The sequence below is a fragment of the Rattus norvegicus genome, chromosome 14 (genome assembly GCF_021556685.1).
Source record: "Rattus norvegicus strain SHRSP/BbbUtx chromosome 14, alternate assembly SHRSP_T2T, whole genome shotgun sequence".
Classification (NCBI taxonomy): Eukaryota; Metazoa; Chordata; class Mammalia; order Rodentia; family Muridae; genus Rattus; species Rattus norvegicus.
This window is the reverse complement of record NC_141547.1, coordinates 101,616,271-101,637,784: the sequence shown is the minus strand read 5'-3', so window position 1 is coordinate 101,637,784 and position 21,514 is coordinate 101,616,271. Positions and strand designations below refer to the sequence as shown.

At 45.3% G+C, this 21,514-nt stretch overlaps 2 protein-coding genes and 1 pseudogene across 11 annotated transcripts in view; all 3 read right to left on the bottom strand.

The window, feature by feature from the left end:
* The window catches only part of Usp34 (ubiquitin specific peptidase 34), a 190,610-nt gene extending 181,328 nt beyond the window's left edge, over positions 1–9,282 (bottom strand). For 7 of the 10 annotated variants that reach the window (XR_015636753.1, XR_015636754.1, XM_087583898.1 and 4 more), the window contains exon 1: positions 8,715–9,282. Coding sequence is in view for 6 of the 10 variants with exons in the window: in XM_087583898.1 (XP_087440024.1) it covers positions 8,715–8,757 (43 nt within the window). In the remaining 4 variants the exon portion in view is untranslated. 10 annotated transcript variants of the gene reach the window in all.
* A 7,041-nt stretch (positions 9,283–16,323) lies between these two features.
* LOC134481878 (small ribosomal subunit protein eS24-like) lies at positions 16,324–16,932 on the bottom strand (annotated as a pseudogene).
* A 2,352-nt stretch (positions 16,933–19,284) lies between these two features.
* Positions 19,285–21,514, bottom strand: part of Xpo1 (exportin 1) — a 42,291-nt gene continuing 40,061 nt past the window's right edge. The window contains 1 exon segment of the mRNA NM_053490.2: positions 19,285–20,329. Within this exon segment, the coding sequence (NP_445942.1) occupies positions 20,183–20,329 (147 nt within the window). The 3' untranslated portion in view covers positions 19,285–20,182.

Below are 21,514 nucleotides of genomic sequence, written 5' to 3'. Positions count from 1 at the left end.
CACTTCTGAGAAGTAAAGAACCCGACTTAGTGCTGGAAAAAAAAAAAAAAAAAAAAAAGAGAGCACTGACTGCTCCTCCAGAGGACCTGGGTTCAATTCCCAGCAACCACATGGTAGCTCACGACCATCTGTAATGAGACCTGATGCCTTCTTCTACAGTGTACTCATATACATAAAATAAATCAATTTTAAAAAAACATGAAACAAGCAAGACCCTCCTCTTCCTAGTTCTGCCCTCCACCTCTTCTCCCAGAACCAAGCCTATAAATCATAACACTATGACGCCATCCTTTATCTGCCACCTTGAAAGCATTTCCTCCACACAGTAAAGCGGCAGTCCTGTCTGTAGCACCATAGCCCATGGTTGTCTTCCTTTTTCTTATTTGGTAGAGACAAGGTCCCATGTAGCCCTGGCTCACCTCAAATTCCCTGTGTAGCTGAGGATGACCCTGCACTCTATTGATCCTACTGCATCCACCTTCCAGGTGATAGGAATACAGGTGTGAACCACTAAGACTGGTTTTATGGGATACTGGGATCAAACAGAGTTGAGCATGCTACCACAGCATCTTCTTTCTTATTCTGTTGTTGTTGTTCAAGACAGGGTTTCCCTGTGTAACCTTGGCTGGCTGTCCCAGAACTTGCTCTATAGGCCAGGTTGGCCTCAAACTCAAGAGATCTTCCTTCTTCTGCCTCCTAAGTGTAGCTAGGGTTAAGGTTGTATGCCACCACTGCTCACCAAGAGAGCAGTTTTCGCAGACACTGCCTCACTCACGGCCTCCCACGGCCCAAAAGACAACCTAGCAGTCATGCCGGCAATGGCAACTCTACCCACAGTTTCCAGCCTACCTGCACTAGGACCTCACTCACATCATGAGGGGACACTGCCACAAGTCCCACTGCTCAACAGATAAGCAAGCATGCTGCTGCAGCAAGCTCGACAGATAAGCAAGCTGCTGCTGCAGCAGGTTTGTTTGAGAATCTAACACTCTAGGCCCATGTACGTGGCACCCACAGAATACACCCAGAGAAAGCTGAATATACTACTTTCACAGAACTTCCTTGAAGGCCATGAGCTTTTATAACTGAAGAAAGTGGGCTGGAGAGATGGCTCAGTGGTTAGAGCACTGACTGCTCCTCCAGAGGTCCTGAGTTCAAATCCCAGCAACCACATGGTGGCTCACGACCATCTGCCCTATTCTGGTGTGTCTGAAGACAGCTACAGAACTCATATACATAAAATAAATAAACTCATATACATAAAATAAATAAACTTATATACATAAAATAAAAAAAAGGCTGGGCCTCTTGAAGCAAATACAGAAATCAAGAAACAGTCTGTGACCTAGTGACAGGCCATGGTCCAGAGAGACATCACTGCTGCACAGTGAAAGGGTAAAGAGACAAAGGAGTTCTGACGGAGGATACTCTAAGACTCCAAACAAGATGTAGCTTCCCAGTGAATGACTAACAGCCACTGTTTCAACCAGAACAGGATAGCTGGATGTTTTCCTGAATGGCGAGGCTCACAATCTAACCTAAGCTAAGAGCTGGAAGAAGACTCTGACGATTCTTATTAGAAGTAACAGTCCCCGACTAAGGGATCAGACTTGTAGTCCCAGTCTAGCATCCCCTGCCAGGTCACCAAATGCAGGTGCTCTTCTTAAAATTCCTGTGAATGAATGAACATTGTTCCTACATCTCTACCACAGCGTCCTCAATGACAGAGAATAGTTCACCCACTTCTTCCTTGCTAACTGTGATTTCACTATGTAAAAGAGGACACCACATCCCTCACAGTGCTCCCATTTCCCCTCTCCTTGCTTCCCAGGAGAGGATGCTCTTTCTGTTCCTTTGCTAAATGAAATGCAACATAAAAGTTCTGTTAGGGGCTGGAGAGATGGCTCAGTGGTTGAGAGCACTCCTCCAGAGGTCATGAGTTCAAATCCCAGCAACCACATGGTGGCTCACAACCATCTGTAATGGGATCTGATGCCCTCTTCTGGTGTGTCTGAGGACAGCTACAGTGTACTTATATATAATAAATAAATATATCTTTAAAGAAGATTTATTATTTTAAAAAAGTTCTAATTGTTTCTTTTTAAGTAAAGAAATAGGGATTCTGAAAGAGCTCAGAGTGCTCATGGTTCCTGAGTAGCAAGCCCCCGCCTACAGCACCTCTATGGCTGATACTTTCCAGCTGCCAGGGGCTGAGGCTGGTTCAATACAAAGTTCAGAGACAAGTTACCTGGATAAGTGAGAAAAGCTTTACCAAACACTTGTTTGAGATCTGCTGATGTGCAAGGTGGCTTCCAATCAATTCTACAAGTGCTTTTCTAAACTGGGGATATCCGATCTTACCTCTGCAAAGCTGAGTCAGCTGATATTGTCATTATTACAGGATCTCATGGAGCCAAGGCTGCTCTCAACTCACTACGTAGCCTTGAATTTCCTGCTTCCACCTACCAAGTGTTGGGATTACAGAAGTTCATTTTAAAGTCCAATTTATGTGGTACTAGGGACCAAACTCAGGGCTCCACATGTATCAGGCTTGCATTCTACCAACTGTGCTACATTTGCAGTCTCAACACTACCTTTTCTTAAAACTATATACATCTCTACTTGTGTGTGTGTGTGTGTGCGCGCGCGCGTTCACGCTGCCACACATTAAATTCCCTAGAACTACAATCATAAATGTTTGTGAGCTGCACAATGTAGACACTAGGAAGTAAGCGCCATTCTTAACCACTGAACCTCTTCCATTTTGCTGTTGAGTACATTTATTTGCTGTGCGTGGCAACTGTGTCAAAGTCAGAAGGCAACGTGCAGGAGCTGCGTTCTCTGTCCACCAAGCAGGTTTCACACAGCAGACTCACATAAGCAGGCATGGCAGCAAATGCTCTTCTGGCTGAGCCATCTTGCTGGGCCCCAATAATATTGCTTTAAAAAAAAAAAGGTTTTTTTTTAAGCTGAGGTGAAGGCAAAAACCTTTAACCCCAGCATTTGGGAGACAGAGACAGCCAGATCTCTGAGGTTAGCTTGATCTACAGAGCCAATTCCAGAATAGCCAAGGCTACACTAAGAACCAGGTCTCAAAATAAATAGGTAGGGGGTTTGGGGATTTAGCTCAGTGGTAGAGCGCTTGCCTAGCAAGCGCAAGGCCCTGCGTTCAGTCCCCAGCTCCAAAAAAAAAGAAAAATAAATAAATAAATAAATAAATAAATAAATAAATAGGCAGGCAGGCAGGCAGGCAGGCAGGCAGCAGGCAGGCAGGCAGGCAGGCAGGCAGGTAGGCAGGCAGGCAGGCAGGCAGCAGGTAGGTCATCTTTGCAAACATGAGATGGCTCAGCTATTATGAGCACTGTCTGTTCTCCTGGAGATCCAGAGTTCAATTCCCAGCACCCACATAATACAGATGGCTCACAACTGTCTATAACTGTAGCCCTGTCTGAAACAATGCCCTCTTCAGACAGACAGACAGACAGACAGACAGACAGACCGACCGACCGACCGACCGACGGGGCATGGATTCTTTTAAAGTGTTTTTTTTTAATGTATGAACATTTGGTCTACATGTAGGTATATATGCTACGTGTGTGCCTGGTGCCTCCAGAAGTCCAAAGATTCCCTGTAACTAGAGCTAAAGATGTTTGTGAGCCTCTATGTAGGTACTAGAAATCGAACCCAGGTCCTGTGCAATGGCATCGTACACTCCTAACCACTGAGCCATCCCTCTAATCCATTCGATACCATCCTTTTTTTTTTTTTTTTTTTTTGTTCTTTTTTTTCGGAGCTGGGGACCGAACCCAGGGCCTTGCGCTTCCTAGGTAAGCGCTCTACCACTGAGCTAAATCCGCAGCCCCCGATACCATCCTTTTTAAAACACACACACAAATGTCACTATGTGAGGTGTGGTGCACACACCTTTAATCTCAGCACCTGGGAAGTGGAGGCAGGCAGATCTCTGTGAGTGTAGCCTGTCTGGTCTACAAAGCGAGTTCCACGAGAGACAGAACTATATAATAAGAATCTGTTTCCAAAAACCGACAGAAAAGGCAGTAATCAGTGTTCATCAACAGAGACAATGTCGATACCTTCCTATATCAACATACAATATATTTTATAGTGCTTCATCATTTGCTATTCTGATTATAGCAGATCATGGTAGCTCACAAATGTACCTATTCCTTGGGAGGCTGAAGCAGAACTGTTTGAAGATAGCCTGGGATAGCTAAAGAGACCTAAGATCAAAATACAAATAAGCAATATCTGGCTGAAAATTGTGAATAATTTTCTTTGTTAGGCAGTGTTGCAATATTAGTTGGTTAAGGAAATATTAACTTAAAATTTGCCAAGTTAAAAAAAATCCATCATCAGGGTCTGGAGAGATGGCTCAGTGGTTAAGAGCACTGACTGCTCTTTCAGAGGTTCTGAGTTCAAATCCCAGCAATCACATGGTGGCTCACAACCATCTGTAATGAGATCTGATGCCCTCTTCTGGTATGTCGGAAGATAGTCACAGGGTACTCATATATATAAAACAAATAAAAATCTTTTTTTAAAAAATATCATAATCAAAACTGAGAGCCATGTATAATACAAGCACTTGGTAGTATAAGAAAAGAAAAAATAGGGCTGGGGATTTAGCTCAGTGGTAGAGCGCTTACCTAGGAAGCGCAAGGCCCTGGGTTCGGTCCCCAGCTCCGAAAAAAAGAACCAAAAAAAAAAAAGAAAGAATATTACAAGTTCCAGGTCAACCTAGACTAAAAATCAAGATACTGTCATTCCTCACCCTAGCCTCCTCCCTATATAAAAGCCACAGTAGTTCATGAATGTAAGGCCAACTCTTGAGAGGCTGAGTAAAGAGGACCAGGAAGGCGTGCCCTTAAACTGTCACCAGATTGGGGTAGATACCAATAGTTTAGCCCTTATTTTAGGATCCTCAGCCTGAGTCCAGACTTTAATCGGACTTTCAACTGTAGGTAAATTCAGTGCATAGTTACATAATGTATGTTTCCATGGTGAGAATTTACAGTTTGAGAACCTCAACAGAACTACAGGACTACTGATATATTAACACTGTACCTAAATACTGACGACAAAGTAAACCGTTTAGAAACTATTAATGATCGCTTTTTTCTTGATATTTTGCATTCTGACAGATTTGTTTGTCTAGTTTCAAGACAAGGTTTTGCTGTGAGCTGTTTGACCTCAAACTCAGGATCTTGCCTCAGCCTTCCAAACACAGTCCTGTATGCCCCACAATGTTCTGCTCTCTGCCAATTTTGTTGTTTTTACTACTATGAATTTTATATGTCTGGTGTAGTATGTTCACATACCCATAAGGACAGGAGAGAGTTGTCTGACCCTCTGATTCCCTCAAGCTGTGAGCTACCCTACCTCTTCCAATGTCGAGTTCTTTTTCCTTAATAAAATTTGCATTTGAGTCCCTTAATAATAAATTGCCACTACACATCTTTAACAGCAGCATTAAAAAGGCAAAGGCAGGTATATAATCTATGAATTGAGCCAGCCTGGTCTACATAGTGAGTCCCAGGAGTCAGAGCCAGAGAGAAAGACCCTGTCTCAAAAAAACAGACAGAGTTGGGCTGGAGAGATGGCTCAGTGGTTAAGAGCACTGACTGGGGCTGGAGAGATGGCTCAGTGGTTAAGAGTACTGATTGCTCTTCCAGAGGTTCTGAGTTCAAATCCCAGCAACCACATGGCGGCTGACAACCACCTGTAATATACATTAGATAAATAAAAATTTTTTTAAAAAATTTAAAAAAAAAAGAGCACTGACTGCTCTTTCAGGGGTCCTGAGTTCAAATCCCAGCAACCACATGGTGGCTCACAACCACCTGTAGTGAGATCTGATGCCCTCTTCCGGTGTGTCTGAAGACAGCTACAGCATACTTAAATTTTTTTAAAAGCACATGGTTTGAAGAATTTAATTCTGAAATTTGAATCAAGGTTGAATACTCATCTTTGCACAACCAATGGGGAAGAAAAAGATAACCAATACATAATTACCAAGTGAAATTACAAGAAGACATATAACCCACTTCAATTTAAAAAGCTCATTTTCTAGAACCCTAACTCCAAGGAATCTGATGCTCCTTCTGACCTCTGAGGGCACAAGACATGTATCTGGTACACTCATGCATATAAAATAAAATTTAAAAATCTAAAAATGAAAAAAAAAAGCAACTGATTTTCTGTGTTGCTTTTGTTCCGGGTGGGAGGTGCCATTCCTGGGGTCTGAAACCAGCAATTCACCCACACTAAGCCACACTACCACCGAGCTGTACGCCTACAACTCTTACTTTTTACTTTAAGAAGGTGTCTCAGGGGGTTGGGGATTTAGCTCAGTGGTAGAGCACTTGCCTAGGAAGCGCAAGGCCCTGGGTTCGGTCCCCAGCTCGAAAAAAAGAACGAAAAAAAAAAAAAAAAAAAAGAAGGTGTCTCACTAGCTCAGGCTAGCCTTGAACTCATCTTGTAGCCCAGAAAGATCCTTGACCTTGTGATCCCCCTGCCTCAGCTTCCTGAGTAGCTGGGATTACAAACAAACCTGTACCATCAGGCCAGTCTAATTCAACAAGTTTTAGTCAAAGTTGGGCCACCATGTTCCTCATGAAGCTCCACCCATCTTGTATACCACTGAAGAATAAGCTGCCTTGTTCTCAGAGCAGTGTTATACTTGGGGTACAAGAACAGCTCAGTGACAATATTGTTTTGAAACAAGGTCTCCCTACATATGAAAACATTTAAGACAACTACAGTGGTTTTTTTAAAAAAAAGAAAGTTTCTCCTGAGATGACTGAAGGCTTATTTTTTACAATGAGCCTTAAAACACAAAAAGGGATTTTGGAAACCTCTGATTTACACAGTTTCAAGATAATCGTAAATTTCAGATAATCTTAAACAGTACCTTTTTTTATTACCAACTTACATGCATGTGTGTAAGAAACTGTGGCCCCTGGAATAGATTCACTCAAGTCTACAGGCTTACAGAGTAAAGCACCTTTCCCTGAGCAATCTCACCAACCGGTAAAAGTAGTATCTTTCTTTATCATGCAAATGTCATCTCTTCTCAAATTTTCTTTAGATACTACAGTTACAACATTCCTAGTTAGGCTTAAAATAATGTTTTAAATCACACACTAAAGGGGCTGGAGAGATGGCTCAGTGTGGTTAAGAGCACTTGCCCCTCTTCCAGAGGACCTGGGTTCAGTTCTCAGCACCTACATAGGGCAGCTCACAATTGTAACTCCAGATCCAGGGGATCTGATGCCTACTTGGACAGCTGCACTCACAAGACTATCTCCACAAACAAACACACATATACCTACATAATCTTAAAATCATTTCTCCCAGATTATTTCTCCTAATGCATACTAAACAATAAAGCTACCTTCAAGTTGGAGAACAAAGTCAGAATCATCAATGTATTTCTAAAACACAAAAGGTTTTGCTGAAATAAGTAAAAGAACTGTGTTTACCGTATCACTTGTACCAAGAATGAAATTTATGTCAAAATAGGAATAACCTTAAAATACTAGCAAAATTTAGGATGACACAAATATAGGAAAATGTAGTTTGAATATATACAAACACCTACTTTAATCTGTCAGGAAGTAAATACATACCTGAAAATAAATTACAAACATTTTAGCCATTAAAGTGAAATTCAAGACCATAACAGAGTAAAAATTAAAAAACCAAAAGGGAATTCCAGTAAAAACCGACTGTTTAAAGGAATGAATTAAAAGGTTTAGCTAGTTCTGAAATCTGTCAAAATATCACACTGACTATGAATTCCAATACCTCAAATGAACATTTCTCACAAATCAAGTATGTGTAAATTATCTTTTCATCTAAACCATCTCTTCCAGCCTGGGCCTCTGGGCCCATAAGTAGCCGACGTGCAATATATCCCTTGTTCTTTAAGCAGAAATGCAACCTTGCAAGGCCAAAAATAAAATATGTAATATAATAATAAAGAATAAAGAGTAAGGCCTTTCATTTTCGGAGACAGGCCATGACTACTCGGGGTGGTTGTCGTTGGTACAGAGATCTCCTTACAATAGATTTTACTACTTAAGCGACGAATGGTACTAAAGAAATACTATCGCCTTTATTTTTAATTAAGGTAAGACAGCTCCAATCATCACTATTGCAGTTCATTTTCTGCTATTTAAGGGCTGGCAGATGGATTGAATACACCCACACACCCTCAAGGGAAGGAAAAAATCACCACCCTTCTCCCAGGGACTTTAATGAAAATTAGCAGGTAAGCCAGGCCTCCCCGGCACGCTGGAAATCAAAGAGGGCGGCCCTGAGGCTCGGACTGCGGAGCAAAGCCTAGCCCTGCGACCCCACCTCCCTACACCTTCTCGCAGGGGGAAAGGGGCGGAAGGGCTCATTAGTGCCTTCATTAATTGACACCTGTAATGAGGAAACTTTCCGAGACCGCCCAGGCCTGACCGGGCCCGGGCTGCGCCGCGGCCTCTCCGGCGCCCAGGTAACCCGGAGGCCTGGGCCCGAGGCGCCGCGACGGCCCCGACACCACGCACCTTCCCAGGCACACAGGCCCGGACGCCGGGCCGGCCGGGTCGCCGCAGCCCGCAGGCCGCGGAGGGCAGGCCGGGCAGGAGAGCAGCCCGGGGACCCCAAGCCGTGCACCCAGACAGGTCCCCTACCCGGCTACTTACTTTCATTTAACACCTCCACCAGGTCTGCGCAGTTCTCGCACATCGTTCGGCCGCCGCCCCCCCCTCCCCCGCTTAGGATCGCACTGACTGATCCCGACCGGCGGGGGGGAGGGGACAGAGGCAGGGGAGGGGGCCGGCCTGCCGGCGGGGCGGGGAAGCGGCGAGGGCGGGCGGCGGCGAGGACGGGGCGGGGAGCCGCGGGTGGGGGAGGGGGCCGGCGGGCCCGGGAGCGGGAGCGGGCGGGGGCGAGGAGGAGGGTGAGGGAGGTGCAGGCCTCAGGGGCGCCGAGGCCCAGGCGGCGGGGGAAGGGGGAAGGACGGGGGAGGGAAGAGGGAGGGGTGGGTGGAGAGAGAAGCAGCAGAGTCACTTCACCACCGACCAGACGCCGCGGCCACCGCCGCCGCCGCCGCCGCCATTTTAATGGAGCGCTCGGGCTGCGCTCGGCTCTTTCCGCCCAGGCGAAGGAGCCGAAGAGAGGCGCCTCGCGCTCTCATTCCTCCGCCCTCCCTTGCTCTCCCCGCCCTCCGCCTCTCTCCGCACACACGCCGCACACCCTGCCGGAGCCTCTGGCCGCCCTCCCTTTCCTCTTCCGTCCAGCCTCCCCGCCCTCGGTCCACCCCCTGTGCGCGCTCGCCCACCCCGCCCAGCCCGGATCTCTGTCAGCGGCCGGAAGGGAAGCGCGCGGCCCGCTGCCGCGGGGGGAGTCGGGTGAGTGGAAGATGGCGGAGGCTGCGGGCGGGTCGCGGTTACGCGGCCTCTCCCGCCCTGTTGGGCTTCGAGCTCCGAGGAGGCTCGGCCAGCGCTGAGGTGGGTGGCCCGCCCAGTCCCCTGCCGCAGCGCGTCGCCCCCCTTGTCTCCCGCTGCCCCGAGGGGAAGCGGTGGACTTTGCCGTCATTCGGGTACTTTGAAGGTGGAGACAGCCGCGGGTCAGCGGATCCCGGCACGCGGCTCGCTCCCCACCTGGCTTCGTGAGAATGGAACAGCCCAGGGCGCGTCTTAACCTGAATCCCTGTTTATCGCTGTCGTGCGGTTCTGAGAGACACCTTGACAGGACTAGAAATGGCGCGATTGAGAAACCATGACATCTCGTTTTTACGCATGAGGTCTCATAACGTGCGTCTACCCATTCATTCCTCATCGGAAATTGTCTATTAAACATTTTCATCGGAGAAAGACAGCGAGAGCCACTACCCGTGAGGAACGAAGCCCGGCATGATGGTTTACGGCAGTACTTCCTAAACGCAGGCAGGAGGGTTGCTCTGAGTTCGAGGGCAGCCTGAGCGACTTTAAGAAACCCCCCAAACCCCTTCGCCAGTGTCAAAAGAAATGGGAGCCAAAAGGGAACAAGAGAAAGGGACACTCAGATTAAGTTTGGTATTGCATTAAGAACTAGAAGCTCAGAGAGATGGCTCAGCAGTTAAGAGCAGCAGAGGACCCGGATTCAATTCCCAACACCCACATGATGGCTCACGACCATCTATATCCTGTTCCAGGGCATTCGAGACCCTCTTCAGACTTCTGTGGTCATCACAGTCACCACGCACACTAGTGGCACACATACATTCATTGCAGACAAAACATAAAATGAATGTTTAATTTTTTTTAAAGAACAAGTTAATTTTGGGTCGTTTTCCCCTTATACCTTCACTGGTTTCTAAGATATTTACAAAGGGATATGACAACAAAGTCTGAAAGGTTATGTGCATGACCCCATACTGAATCCTGAACGAAGGCCCTCTTTGAAGATGTAGAGATTGAAATACATTTAAAAAAATAAAAACATCTTGTAGTATCGAAATAGTACATTTTCAAGGTGGATTTTTGCTGTGTTAGCCCATGCTGACATTGAATTCAAATTCCTCATGCTTCTGCCTTCTGAAAACCAGAATTACAGGTGGGTGTCACTATGTACGTCTATACTTTACCCACACACCCATGAACATTGGAGTTACACATAGGATAAAACCTAACCTTACAATTGATAGACAGGGTAATAAAATCTGGGTCACCACCAGGTAGAGGTGATGCAGGCTTTTAATCCTAGCACTCAAGAGCCAGAGGTAGACAGATTTCCCAGTTCTAGGACAGCCTGGTCTATAGAGTGAGTTTCAGAACAACCAGGGCTGCATGGAGAAACCCTGTCATGGAAACAAATGAAATAAATAATCAATCAATCTGCTTGACCAAGTGTCTATCCTTAGGCTGCTTATGTGAAGAAAATGAAAGTTTCTGACAAGTCCCGTAGCACATGCTTAGTGACAAAAATAAAAGCATACACACTATAGTAGTCAGTCTATCCTTACGGTTCTTGGGAAGCAGAAGCAGGGCTGTCACATCGGACCCTCCTGGTTTACATGCTGAGTTCCAGGTCACTCAACCCTTATGATACAACCCTGTCTCAAAAAGAAATGAGTCGGGATGTAGTTGAGTGTTAGATAGCCTGCTTAGCGTGTGTACACCTCAGTTCAGTTCCCAAGGACGCATATAAACACACAAGTGATCTGAGAATCTGGAGAATTCTCGGTAGGGATAATGGTTCTTCCATTATCTCCGTCAGGGTTCAACAAGTGTGTCTAGTAAGTGCCAATGGTGACTGTTTAGACTACAGAGCACAGGAGCCCCAGTCATTACAAGCCTGTAAAGGAGCAGTGGGGAGGCTGAGTATAATGACACTGCCTGAGAGTAGGACTGGGGAGAGGGCTCGCTGAGCAAAGTGTTTGTTGCACAGCATGGTAAGCTTTGAGTGGAACCCCAGTACCCACATAATGTTAAGTGTGACAGTGGGTGCCTGTAAGTAACCCAGGGAGGCGAGGAAAGGGAACTAGGCAGGAAAATCCCTCAAGTGCAATGGTTGAGGAGACAACTATCCAGTACGGCAAGCTGTAGAGTTAGAGGCCCTGTCTCCAAAAGGAAAGAAAAGAATGGGTGAGCTGGAGATTCAGCTCCGCGCTTAAAAGCACTTAGTGCTCTTGCAGCACCATCAATAGACAAGATACTTGAAAGTCACAGTTTCAACATGTTAGAAAATACTACTCTTGGGGTTGGGGATTTAGCTCAGTGGTAGAGCACTTGCCTAGCAAGCGCAAGGCCCTGGGTTCGGTCCCCAGCTCCGGAAAAAAAAAAAAAAAGAAAAGAAAAGAACTCTTATTTGTGAAGCTACCGCAAACTGGGATCATCGAAAAATGAGCATCCCAGCACATCCCAGCACCTAAGGGAAGAGCAGGTAGATTTCTGTGAGTTCAAGGCCAGCCTGGTCAACCCAACACAGAGAAACCCTGTCTCAAGAAAAAAAGAAAAGAGAAGAAGATGGAAAAGAAGCTGTACTTACTTGGAAGCTTCACCTCTACTGGCTTCTCGTGGTCCTGGAAAGTGTCACGAACATTGAAAGAAGTCACCTTCAGATTTCACCCAGCTGTGAACCCTGCAGGCTGCAACTGGCCTGACAAAGTATGTCATGTGATGTAAACCGCCTCTGATGTAAAGCCTGTTTCATGGTAGGAACCCATACCTACCACTGTTAAAGGGCCAAGACCGTGTGGTAAAAACCCAGTATATTACTCTACTAAGTAGCAGTAATATTAAGCCAATCCCTTAATGACTTACAGCTATTCCCATAGACCAGAGCTTTTCTTGGCAGTAGATGGCAATTAACACAGAGGCTCAACTACTCAATGTGAGAACAAGACAGGCTGTGGACTGCTCAGCCCTAAGTGGGGTGTACACATCGCACTCCTTGCCCCAGTGCTCGCAGGGTCTTTAAGGAAGAGGAGACAGGAAAACTGTAAGAGGCAGAAAAATAACACCAAGTACAGACTGTTCTCCAGAGGTACCGGGTAGCTGTACACTTGAACTCACAAGGATTGTGACAGTTCCAGCCAGACGAGGTCAGCACAGAAGAGAGGGTGAACACACTATCCCACCAATATCTGGGGACCTATAGGCATTTGAGAGCCATTCGCAAAGGTAGAATAATTTTTTATTAAGGAGGTGACCTCTGGTAGGAGACCACATGCCAGGGCAGGCCCCACTCCCAGATACAGATAAGAAACTGCTAATCTACAGCCCCCAGTCCAAGTCTGGTCTACTGCATTTTAAAACTTTTTTTTTTCTTTTCTTTTTTTCGGAGCTGGGGACTGAACCCAGGGCCTTGCGCTTGCTAGGCAAGCGCTCTACCACTGAGCCAAATCCCCAACCCCTACTATTTTTATTGATTATTTGAGAATCTCACATCATGAACCCCAATTGCACTCATCTCTTGGTGCTCCCATGTCTGCCACCACTCCCCATGACCTCCCCGCAAACCCAAAAACAGAAGGAAAGGGGGGGAAAAGACCATTTTGTGTTATCCATACATTTGCTTGCTCCAGCACCGTCAGACTTTTAGCGGCCAGACCCGGCTCCCCACCTGCAACCCACCAAACCCCGATCCCCACCTGCACCCCTCCCCACACAAACCATCAACTGTGGAAAGCTACGCCCCAGCACCGCATCACAACTTTCTACTTAAGCTCTCCTTGATGGTTTCCATCTTTTATGTTCCTCTTTCTCCGCTGTGGGTCTGCAGTCACCAATAACACTGCAAGAGTGGCTTCCGAGCCCTTCACAGTCATCCGGAGCACAAGCACAGATCCTAGGCTTTCCTGTAGTTTCTGGCAACAGCATGGACCCCGAACATCCACTTGGTCTCCAGCATCAGCATGTGCCAGGGACCTCTCGGACTAACTTGATCCTCTGTCAAAACTCTGGCCACTGACCAGGGCATGGCCTCCGGGAGAAGCATGAACCATAGAGGTCTTTCAAGGAGGCCCATTCTTCATCTCAAACTTCCTGTTGCTGTTCAGAGCCAAGTCGATCATGCGGATGTGCAGCTTGTTCGAGGGTTGAGTCCCAGCAAGCTCCAAGCTGTAGCACGGCATCCTGCAGACCCTACTGGCTAACAACCTACTCCTCTATCAACTTGCAGCCCTTTCTCACCCCATCGTGGCTGACCTGGCTCCACTTCCACTCCTCTGTCTTTCCTGCCTCCACATCATATAGCCATTCGTTGTGCTGACACTGGAAGCTTCACACGGGTCACACAGTATAGCCTTTTGTCACACCAGGTGTCCTTGCAAATGTTCATCGCAATGAATCATCGGTCTGGTTTGGGGCCTCTGACTTCCTCTACACTATCAGTATTGGACTCTGCCGAGACTCCTCTCTAATATCCTGCTGTTTGTTGCCCAGAGTCATGGAGATCCTTTGGCTGTGGTTCCACAATACCAGCTCCTTCACAAGCTCCAGAAGCTCAAAGGTGGGGTGGAGCTGTGCACACACTAGGCAAATACTAGTGACCAACCTCATCCCACGTTGTTCAGTGGAGAATACCAACTCAAAGCAGTCATCCTTCCTGAGCCTCCAAGTGTTAGGATGACAGCTGTAAGCCACTACGCTCAGCCTGAGTCAGGAACTTCAGACCATTGGCTGGCAAGCACCATACTTACTTTTTCTTTCTTTCTTTCTTTCTTTTAAGATTTATTCATTTATTATATATAAGCACACTGTGGCTGTCTTCAGATACACCAGTAGAGGGCATCAGATCTCTTTACAGATGGTTGTGAGCCACCACGTGGTTGCTGGAAATTGAACTCAGGACCTCTGGAAGAGCAGTTGGTGCTCTTAACCACTGAGCCATCTCTCCACCCAAAGTATAACATTGATATTGGAGACCAGTGCCAAAAAAGATGGCTCTGGGTAAGGGTGCTTGTCAAGCCTAAAAACCTGAGTGTGGCTGCAGAACTCACATGCCAAGGAGGGAAACAACTCTCAAGGCTTGTCCAGGGCCCTCCACACCAGCCACATGGCATTCATGTGCTCAATTGCTTATACTCCTCCTCCCCAGAAAACAATTACATGCAAAAATAAAGAATGGCTTTGAGATGGCTCCATGTGACAAGGCACTTGCCCCACAATCCTGGCCACTGAAATGTGAGACCTGAAACCAGCATAAATGTTGAGTGAGAAAACCAACTTTACAAGAATTGTCCTCTGACTTTTACACAAGAGTCACAGTACATGTACTCAAACAAGTAGTACACACTCATATTAGACAGAAATGTAAGCTGGAGAGATCACGATTAAGCTCAGAGATTAAGAGCATTGATTGCGGGGTTGGGGATTGGGGATTTAGCTTAGCGGTAGAGCACTTGCCTAACAAGCACAAGGCCCTGGGTTCGGTCCCCAGCTCCAAAAAAAAGAAAAAAGAAAAAAAGAAAAAAAAAAAAAAAAGAGCATTGACTGCTCTTCCAGAGATCCTGAGTTCAATTCCCAGCAACCACATGGTGGCTCACAACATCTGTAATGGGATCCAATGCCCTCTTCTGGTGTGTCTGAAGACAGCAACCGTGTACCCACATACATGAAATAAATAAATCTTTAAAAATTAAGTCAATTTAACATATAAAAGAATAGCCTCCTAGGGGTGTAGCTTGCTGATTGGTAGAATGCTGACTTAGCATGCATTGAAGCCTTAGGTTCAATCCTAAGTACCAAGCATCCTTAGTAGTGAGTTCAAAGCCAGCCTGGCTACGTGACACCCTGTCTCAAAAGAAAAGGCTTCCTGCTAGGCAATTCCATCAGGTAGAAAGCAGAGACAGGACTATATAATAAACCCTGCTTTTTGTTTGTTTTGAGACAGGGTCTCTCTAAATAGCACTGGTTGTCTGCAACGCACTGTATAGACCAGGCTAGCCTCAAAATCACAGAGATCCTCTTGCTTCTGCTTCATTTGCTACCATGCCCAGAAGGCTTGCTCTTAGACAGGACCTGGGCTGGGTCCACAGCGCCCAGGCAGTGTTAGCAAGCATCTGTAGCTCAAGGCCTAGGGGATTTGGTCTACCCCTCTGAATCTACTGAGAATCAGGTATGCATGGTGTGCATAAACAGGCAAAACATCCACACACATAAATTCAAACGGGGACCTCCTTGGTTCCATCCTCAACAGTAATTTTAAGGAGGTGGGGTGCTAGAAAGATGACATAGAAGTTAAAGGTACTTATTGCTCTGGTAGAGGACTTAGGTTTAGTTTACACACATGTGCGTGCACACACAGACACACACTCTCATACACACTTGTGGCAGCTCACAAAAATCCAGAATCCTCTTCTGGCCTCTGCAGGGAGTAAGCACAAGAAGTGGACAGACATACGGACATGTGTGCTGGCAAACCACCAACACACATAAAAATAATTTAAAGAGGGAGGGAGAGAGAAAGAGACGGAGGGAAGAAACACTTTACTTTATGCCAGGTATCATGATGTACACTTGTAAACCCAGGACTCAGGAGGTGGAAAAGACTTTTTGAAGAATTCCAGGCCTATCTGGTAGCTAGAGCCTGTCTCTAAGAAACAAATTTGATTGCATTGTAAGCCATTCCCAATGCACAGGAGACAGGCAAGCCTGGGCTACACAGGAAAGACCTGTCGCAGCACACACTCAGGAATGGCTTATAAGCTTGCCTAGCACTGGTTAAAAACTTAAATTTATAAGCTGAGAATATAGGTCATTGGTACAATTAGAAAGACTTTGGTTCCTCCCTAGCACCACAGAGGCTAAAACAGATGGAGTTTATTTTTCTCAAGTAAAAGCCATGGACTCCAACACTGGCCATCACACTAGCTAAAAGAGAAAAAAGGCCTAAGCTCTTTCACTTTTACCCTACCTAAAACAAGTTTCTTCCTCCTACTCCCAGGACAGCCATTGTAACACTAACAAAAATTTGCTTTTTTTTCCCCCCAGACACAGGCAAGCTTGGTCCTCCCCTTAGGAACCCATCACAGCAGAAGGAGTCACCAGCAAAGACATCCTTTTGCTTCTTGCCAGCACCAACCTTGGCCTTCAGCACCCTGACCTTGTCCATTCGACCTTTCCCCATTTTTCTAGCAATCTTTCTTATGATAAAGACCGTATCTTTCAAGTCTGTGTTTAGGTGCATTCTTTGCATGATCTCAAGTTGGATCTGAATGTAAATACAAACATCATTGCCAGCATCTCCCAGATTTCTCTTTGATGCCATGCCAGGATGAAGGACATCAATGACCACTTGCTTCCTCTGAAGCACACGGTTCGTCATGAACTTCTTAGTCTCTTTTGGTGTTGTGTCCTTCATGATCTAGGCAGCCTCAAGCTACCAGGAAGGAAAAAGAAAGGAAAGTGAATGGGAGTTAAGAGGGCTTTGGACCCCTTCCCCCAAAGCAAAGGTAGTTTCGTCTTTGTGTAACTCAATGTATAGTACTTCTCTTCCCACCTTAAGACAATGCAATAAAAGGGAAGAGAACAGTGACTGCTGAATCTCTGTGGAATCTGCCAAAATGGGTAATCACAGGTCTATCATCCAAGCATGTAGCAGGGTGGTGGTGGTGCGTGCCTTTGATGCCAGCACTTGGGAGTCCCTGTTAAGTTGGAGGCCAGCTTGGTCTACAGAGCAAGTTCCAGGACAGCCAGGGCAAAAAAGAAACCCTGTCTCAACCAAAAATAAAAACAACAACAACAAAAAATAAATAAAAACAAAAGGAGGAGGAGATGGAGGAAGAGGATGAGAAAGAGAAGGAAGGGGAGAAGGAAGAAGGGAAGGGGAGAAGAGGCAGGCACACTATCATTGAATAAAAACCCAGCTGTTTTGTGTGAAACACTTCCATTGGTGCACACACCCTGTGCACGCCAGAACAGTGGATACAATTTCCCTTGGTAACTTTCCATCTTCCTTTTTTTGAATTGGTTTTGTTTTCAAGGCAGAGTCTCTGCGTAGTCCAGACTGTCCTGGAACTAAGCAGTCCTCCTGCCTCTGCCTTCTGAGTGCTGACTATAGATGAGCGACCACTGCCCAACTTCCACCTTCCTTTTTGAGACACACCCTCATTAAACCTGGAGCTTCCAACTTGTGTATTCCAAGTCAAAACTCAGTTCATCAGTCTTGGTAGCAAACACCAAAACCCACTGAGCCATTTCTTGAATTCAGCTGACCATGCCCACCCCAACCTTACTTGGTATGAAAATCAAACTTAAAAATGAGGTCTACCAAGTATTTCCTTCTAATATTTATGTATATATCTTGACAGCACCCATGTAAGTGTACCACATTTTGTGCCAGGTGCCCGGGGAAGCTAGAAGGCATCAGATCTCCTAGAATTGGAGTCATAGAAGGTTGTGAGGTACTGAAAACTGAACACGTTCTCTAGAAGAGCAAACCAGTGTTAACCCATGAGCCATCTCTCCAACTTCCCACAAAGGACTAAACTTAATACTGAAAGGTCATGGGGGAATTGACTGCCAGAGCCTTATGGCAATGAGATGCACAGTAATAAACATAAAACATGGGAATTTTGACCTGGTAGCTGGGGGTGTGGCTTCAGTCAGAATGCCTGCTCAGCGTGTAGAGAGCGCACTGGGGTCTGTCACCAGCACTAAGTAAGGCCATAATTACAGCCCCACCAAGTCATGCAAAATCACTCTCCCCATACTGTAGGTGTTGAGGTAAGACTGAGCTAGAGACACTGCCTCAAAAATAAAGCTTGGAATGGGTGTAAAGAATAGGGACCACTTGCCTCCTTCACTCTGCCAAGTCCTGGGTTTGAACATCAGCACCAGTGAAAACTGTTTTAGGGATTTGCCTGTATTTCAGGTGATACTGAATTCCTGAGGTCAAACTCCTCGACTTGCCAAGTAGCTGGGACTAGCATCCTCCTGGGTGCTCTAGGGGTTTGCTATTTAAGACAGAATTTCGCTAAGCAGCCCAGTAACTTGCTATGTATGTAGTCCATCACTTTCAAAAGTATACTTTGATATTCTGGTCAGATTGATATTGAATGGTCATCAGACTCCTGTGCAAAGACAAGACCCAGGACTGGAGAGAGAGAGCTGAGGGATGGAGAGTGTGTGCTGGATTTTGAAGAGGACCAATCCAGGTTCGATTCTCAGCACCAACACTGCAACTCAAAAAGACCTACCTGAAAAACTTCTATGGGGACTCAAATGACCAAGGTACAGCCTCAGATGCCAGGGTGCCAAGATTAAACTTGCGAGCCACCATGCTCATACCTCCATCAAAAGCTAACCTACTATATGCAGCCACTAACCAGGGCCACGGCGATGGTCCCTAAGCCCCAAAGGGATTTAAAATAGTATCCATCAGGTTTATGTGCTATCTTTTTTGCTTAGTCTTTTGAGACAAGGTCTCCACACACAGCACAGGCTGTCCTAGAGTTTACCATGTGTAGCCCAGTCCCTGCCTCTGACAGGACTAAGACTTTGGCACAAAGCGCTAAAACTTGCCTACGACCTTAGAAGCCGAGTTTTGGGGAAAGTCTCTATTATGTAGCCCTAGCTGTACTGGAAGTCTCTATGTAGATTAGGGTAACCTCAAACCCAGAGATCCAGTCTCCGCCTCCCTGGTGCTTGGGCTATAAAAGCATGAGCCGACACTCCCAGCTAGCAATCCTATTTCTAAGACAAGGACCAAACCAGATAAAAATATTGCAATTCTTAAAATCACCTTCATTAATTTAAAAATAATTTAAAGCCAGTGAAGGGAAAATAAATGTAAACCAAGTTTATTTTGCCTTTTAAGTAGTGTTCTTAAAGCACTACAGCTTGGTAAACAATGTGAATTAGTATAAGTCATCTCAAAAGCCAGAGTTTTGTTTTCGTTGTTGTTGTTTTTTAATGAGTTGTTAAAAAGATGCAGCCTATTCTAACAGGATAAATATTTTTAACCATTTCACTTTGAGTTAATGAAGGCTCACAAATGAGCAACACTCCTCATTGAGGAAAACAAAAAGCTGTTGTCGACAAGCGACAGCGCACACACACAAACAAAAGAACTGTGTAAAAATAACTAACTGTTCCCATACTTTCGGAGTTACTTTACAATGGGATGATATGCACATGATCTTGCTGCAACTCGACACACAGACCGTAATACATGTAGTCCAGAGACAACGATTCAGCTCAGGAGGCGCCAACTCCAGACAGCGCAGCGCTATAATCCGTTAGCGCAACTGCTTTTACTCAGTATTTCCTTCTAGACTGAGATACAGACTAGAAAAAATGCTCCCTAATTAAAATTTGTATTGTTTACAAGAAAAATTTTATAATTAATTTGTATTAGAATTTACAAGTATATTCTCAAATCATACTTGCTGCCTTCCCCCAGCATTGCCTCAAAATGGGCATGAAGTAAAAGTTGTTTAAAAATGCCTTAATTTTCAACTTCATGCAAACTAAATAAAGATGACCAAAACAAAAGCTTAAACAATGAAAGGATATTTCACAGAAAAGTTCTTATACAAAAAACACATAAGAAAAAGGGCCACTAGGTGACATTTTAATTTACAAATTGGCATCATTTTGGTCGACAGAGAACCCATCTGCTGCTCTCCCAGGACAAACGCTGCACAGGGAAAAGAGCCTAGCGGGGCTTCGGGACTTCAGATTTAGTCACACATTTCTTCTGGGATTTCATGTGGGTTAAGGATTCCAGGTACAGACATTTGAAGTTTATGTTTCTCCTCCTGAGCCTGTCGAAGAGCTGTTTCTCTCTCTTCCAAAAATAGATCCGATGTGTCTTCACCTGCAAACTCCTGTGAATATAGATAATTGAAACGTCAAATACAGTAAGACGTCAAGGTGCTTGAGGCTACAGTGTTTATGTTTATATATATATATATATATATATATATATATATAATGTACATATGTATGTATACACACACATACACAAATAGCAAATAAATCTTAAAAACATGGAGCACGATCATGGAAATTGTAGCTCAAACAACACACGGTGCCAGCCACGGTCTTCAAAGCGTTTCACACGTGATCGGGCATCAATTCTCAGCAAGCGGACGTGAGAAGTTAAGTGAGGGATAGTGTTTGTGTACAAAGCACAAAGCTCTGGGTTTGTTATCTGAGTTAGATAAGGACTCAAGTGGTGGTGGCACAGAGCACATCGCAGCACTCAGGAAACTGCTGTGGGAATTGTTTAAACTCACAGGTTTGCATGAAGCACAGACAACACTAAGAACTTGTCTCAGAAACAACAAAGGACTGGAAAAATGGCTAACAACCAAAAGCAGGAATAGTGAAGCCTTTCCCCAAAATGTGAATGGACATTGCCTTAAGAGGAACAGAAGTAAAAGGCCATCAATGTGCTTATTAAATAACAAGGTTAAGTGTAGTGGCATGTCTATAGTCCTAGCACTTGAGAGGACACTGCTGAGTTCAGGACCAGTCTAGTCAACATGATGAGCTTCAGGACAGTCAGGGCAACAGACAAACAAGAGACAAGAAAATAGAAGTGCTCTCCACCCCCTTTTTTCTATCTGAGACCCCTTTCTCTCTCACTCCAAGTGTTTCCTCTTCCCTTCTCTTTCCCCCTCCTTTGCCTCTACCCCCTTCCCTTCTCAACTACCCTTCCTTTGATCCAAAATAAACTCTATTCTATATAAAAAAGGGGGTGGGGAAGATAAGGTGGTGAGGGGGAGAAAAGGGTTGGATGTAGCTCAGTAGAATGTTTGCCTGCTATATGCACGAGAATATGATCTAAATTATGTGCACACTTATAAAAACGTAAGAGATGGACTATAGAGTAGGTAAGAGCACTGACCGCTCTTCCAGAAATTCTCAGTTCAATCCCCAGCACCCACATGGTGGCTCACAACCATCTGTAATGAGATCTGATGCCTTCTTGTGTGTCTGAAGGACTCATACATATAAAATAAAAAAAAAAAAAAGAAAAAGCCAGACTTAAAAGAGACGAAAGCACT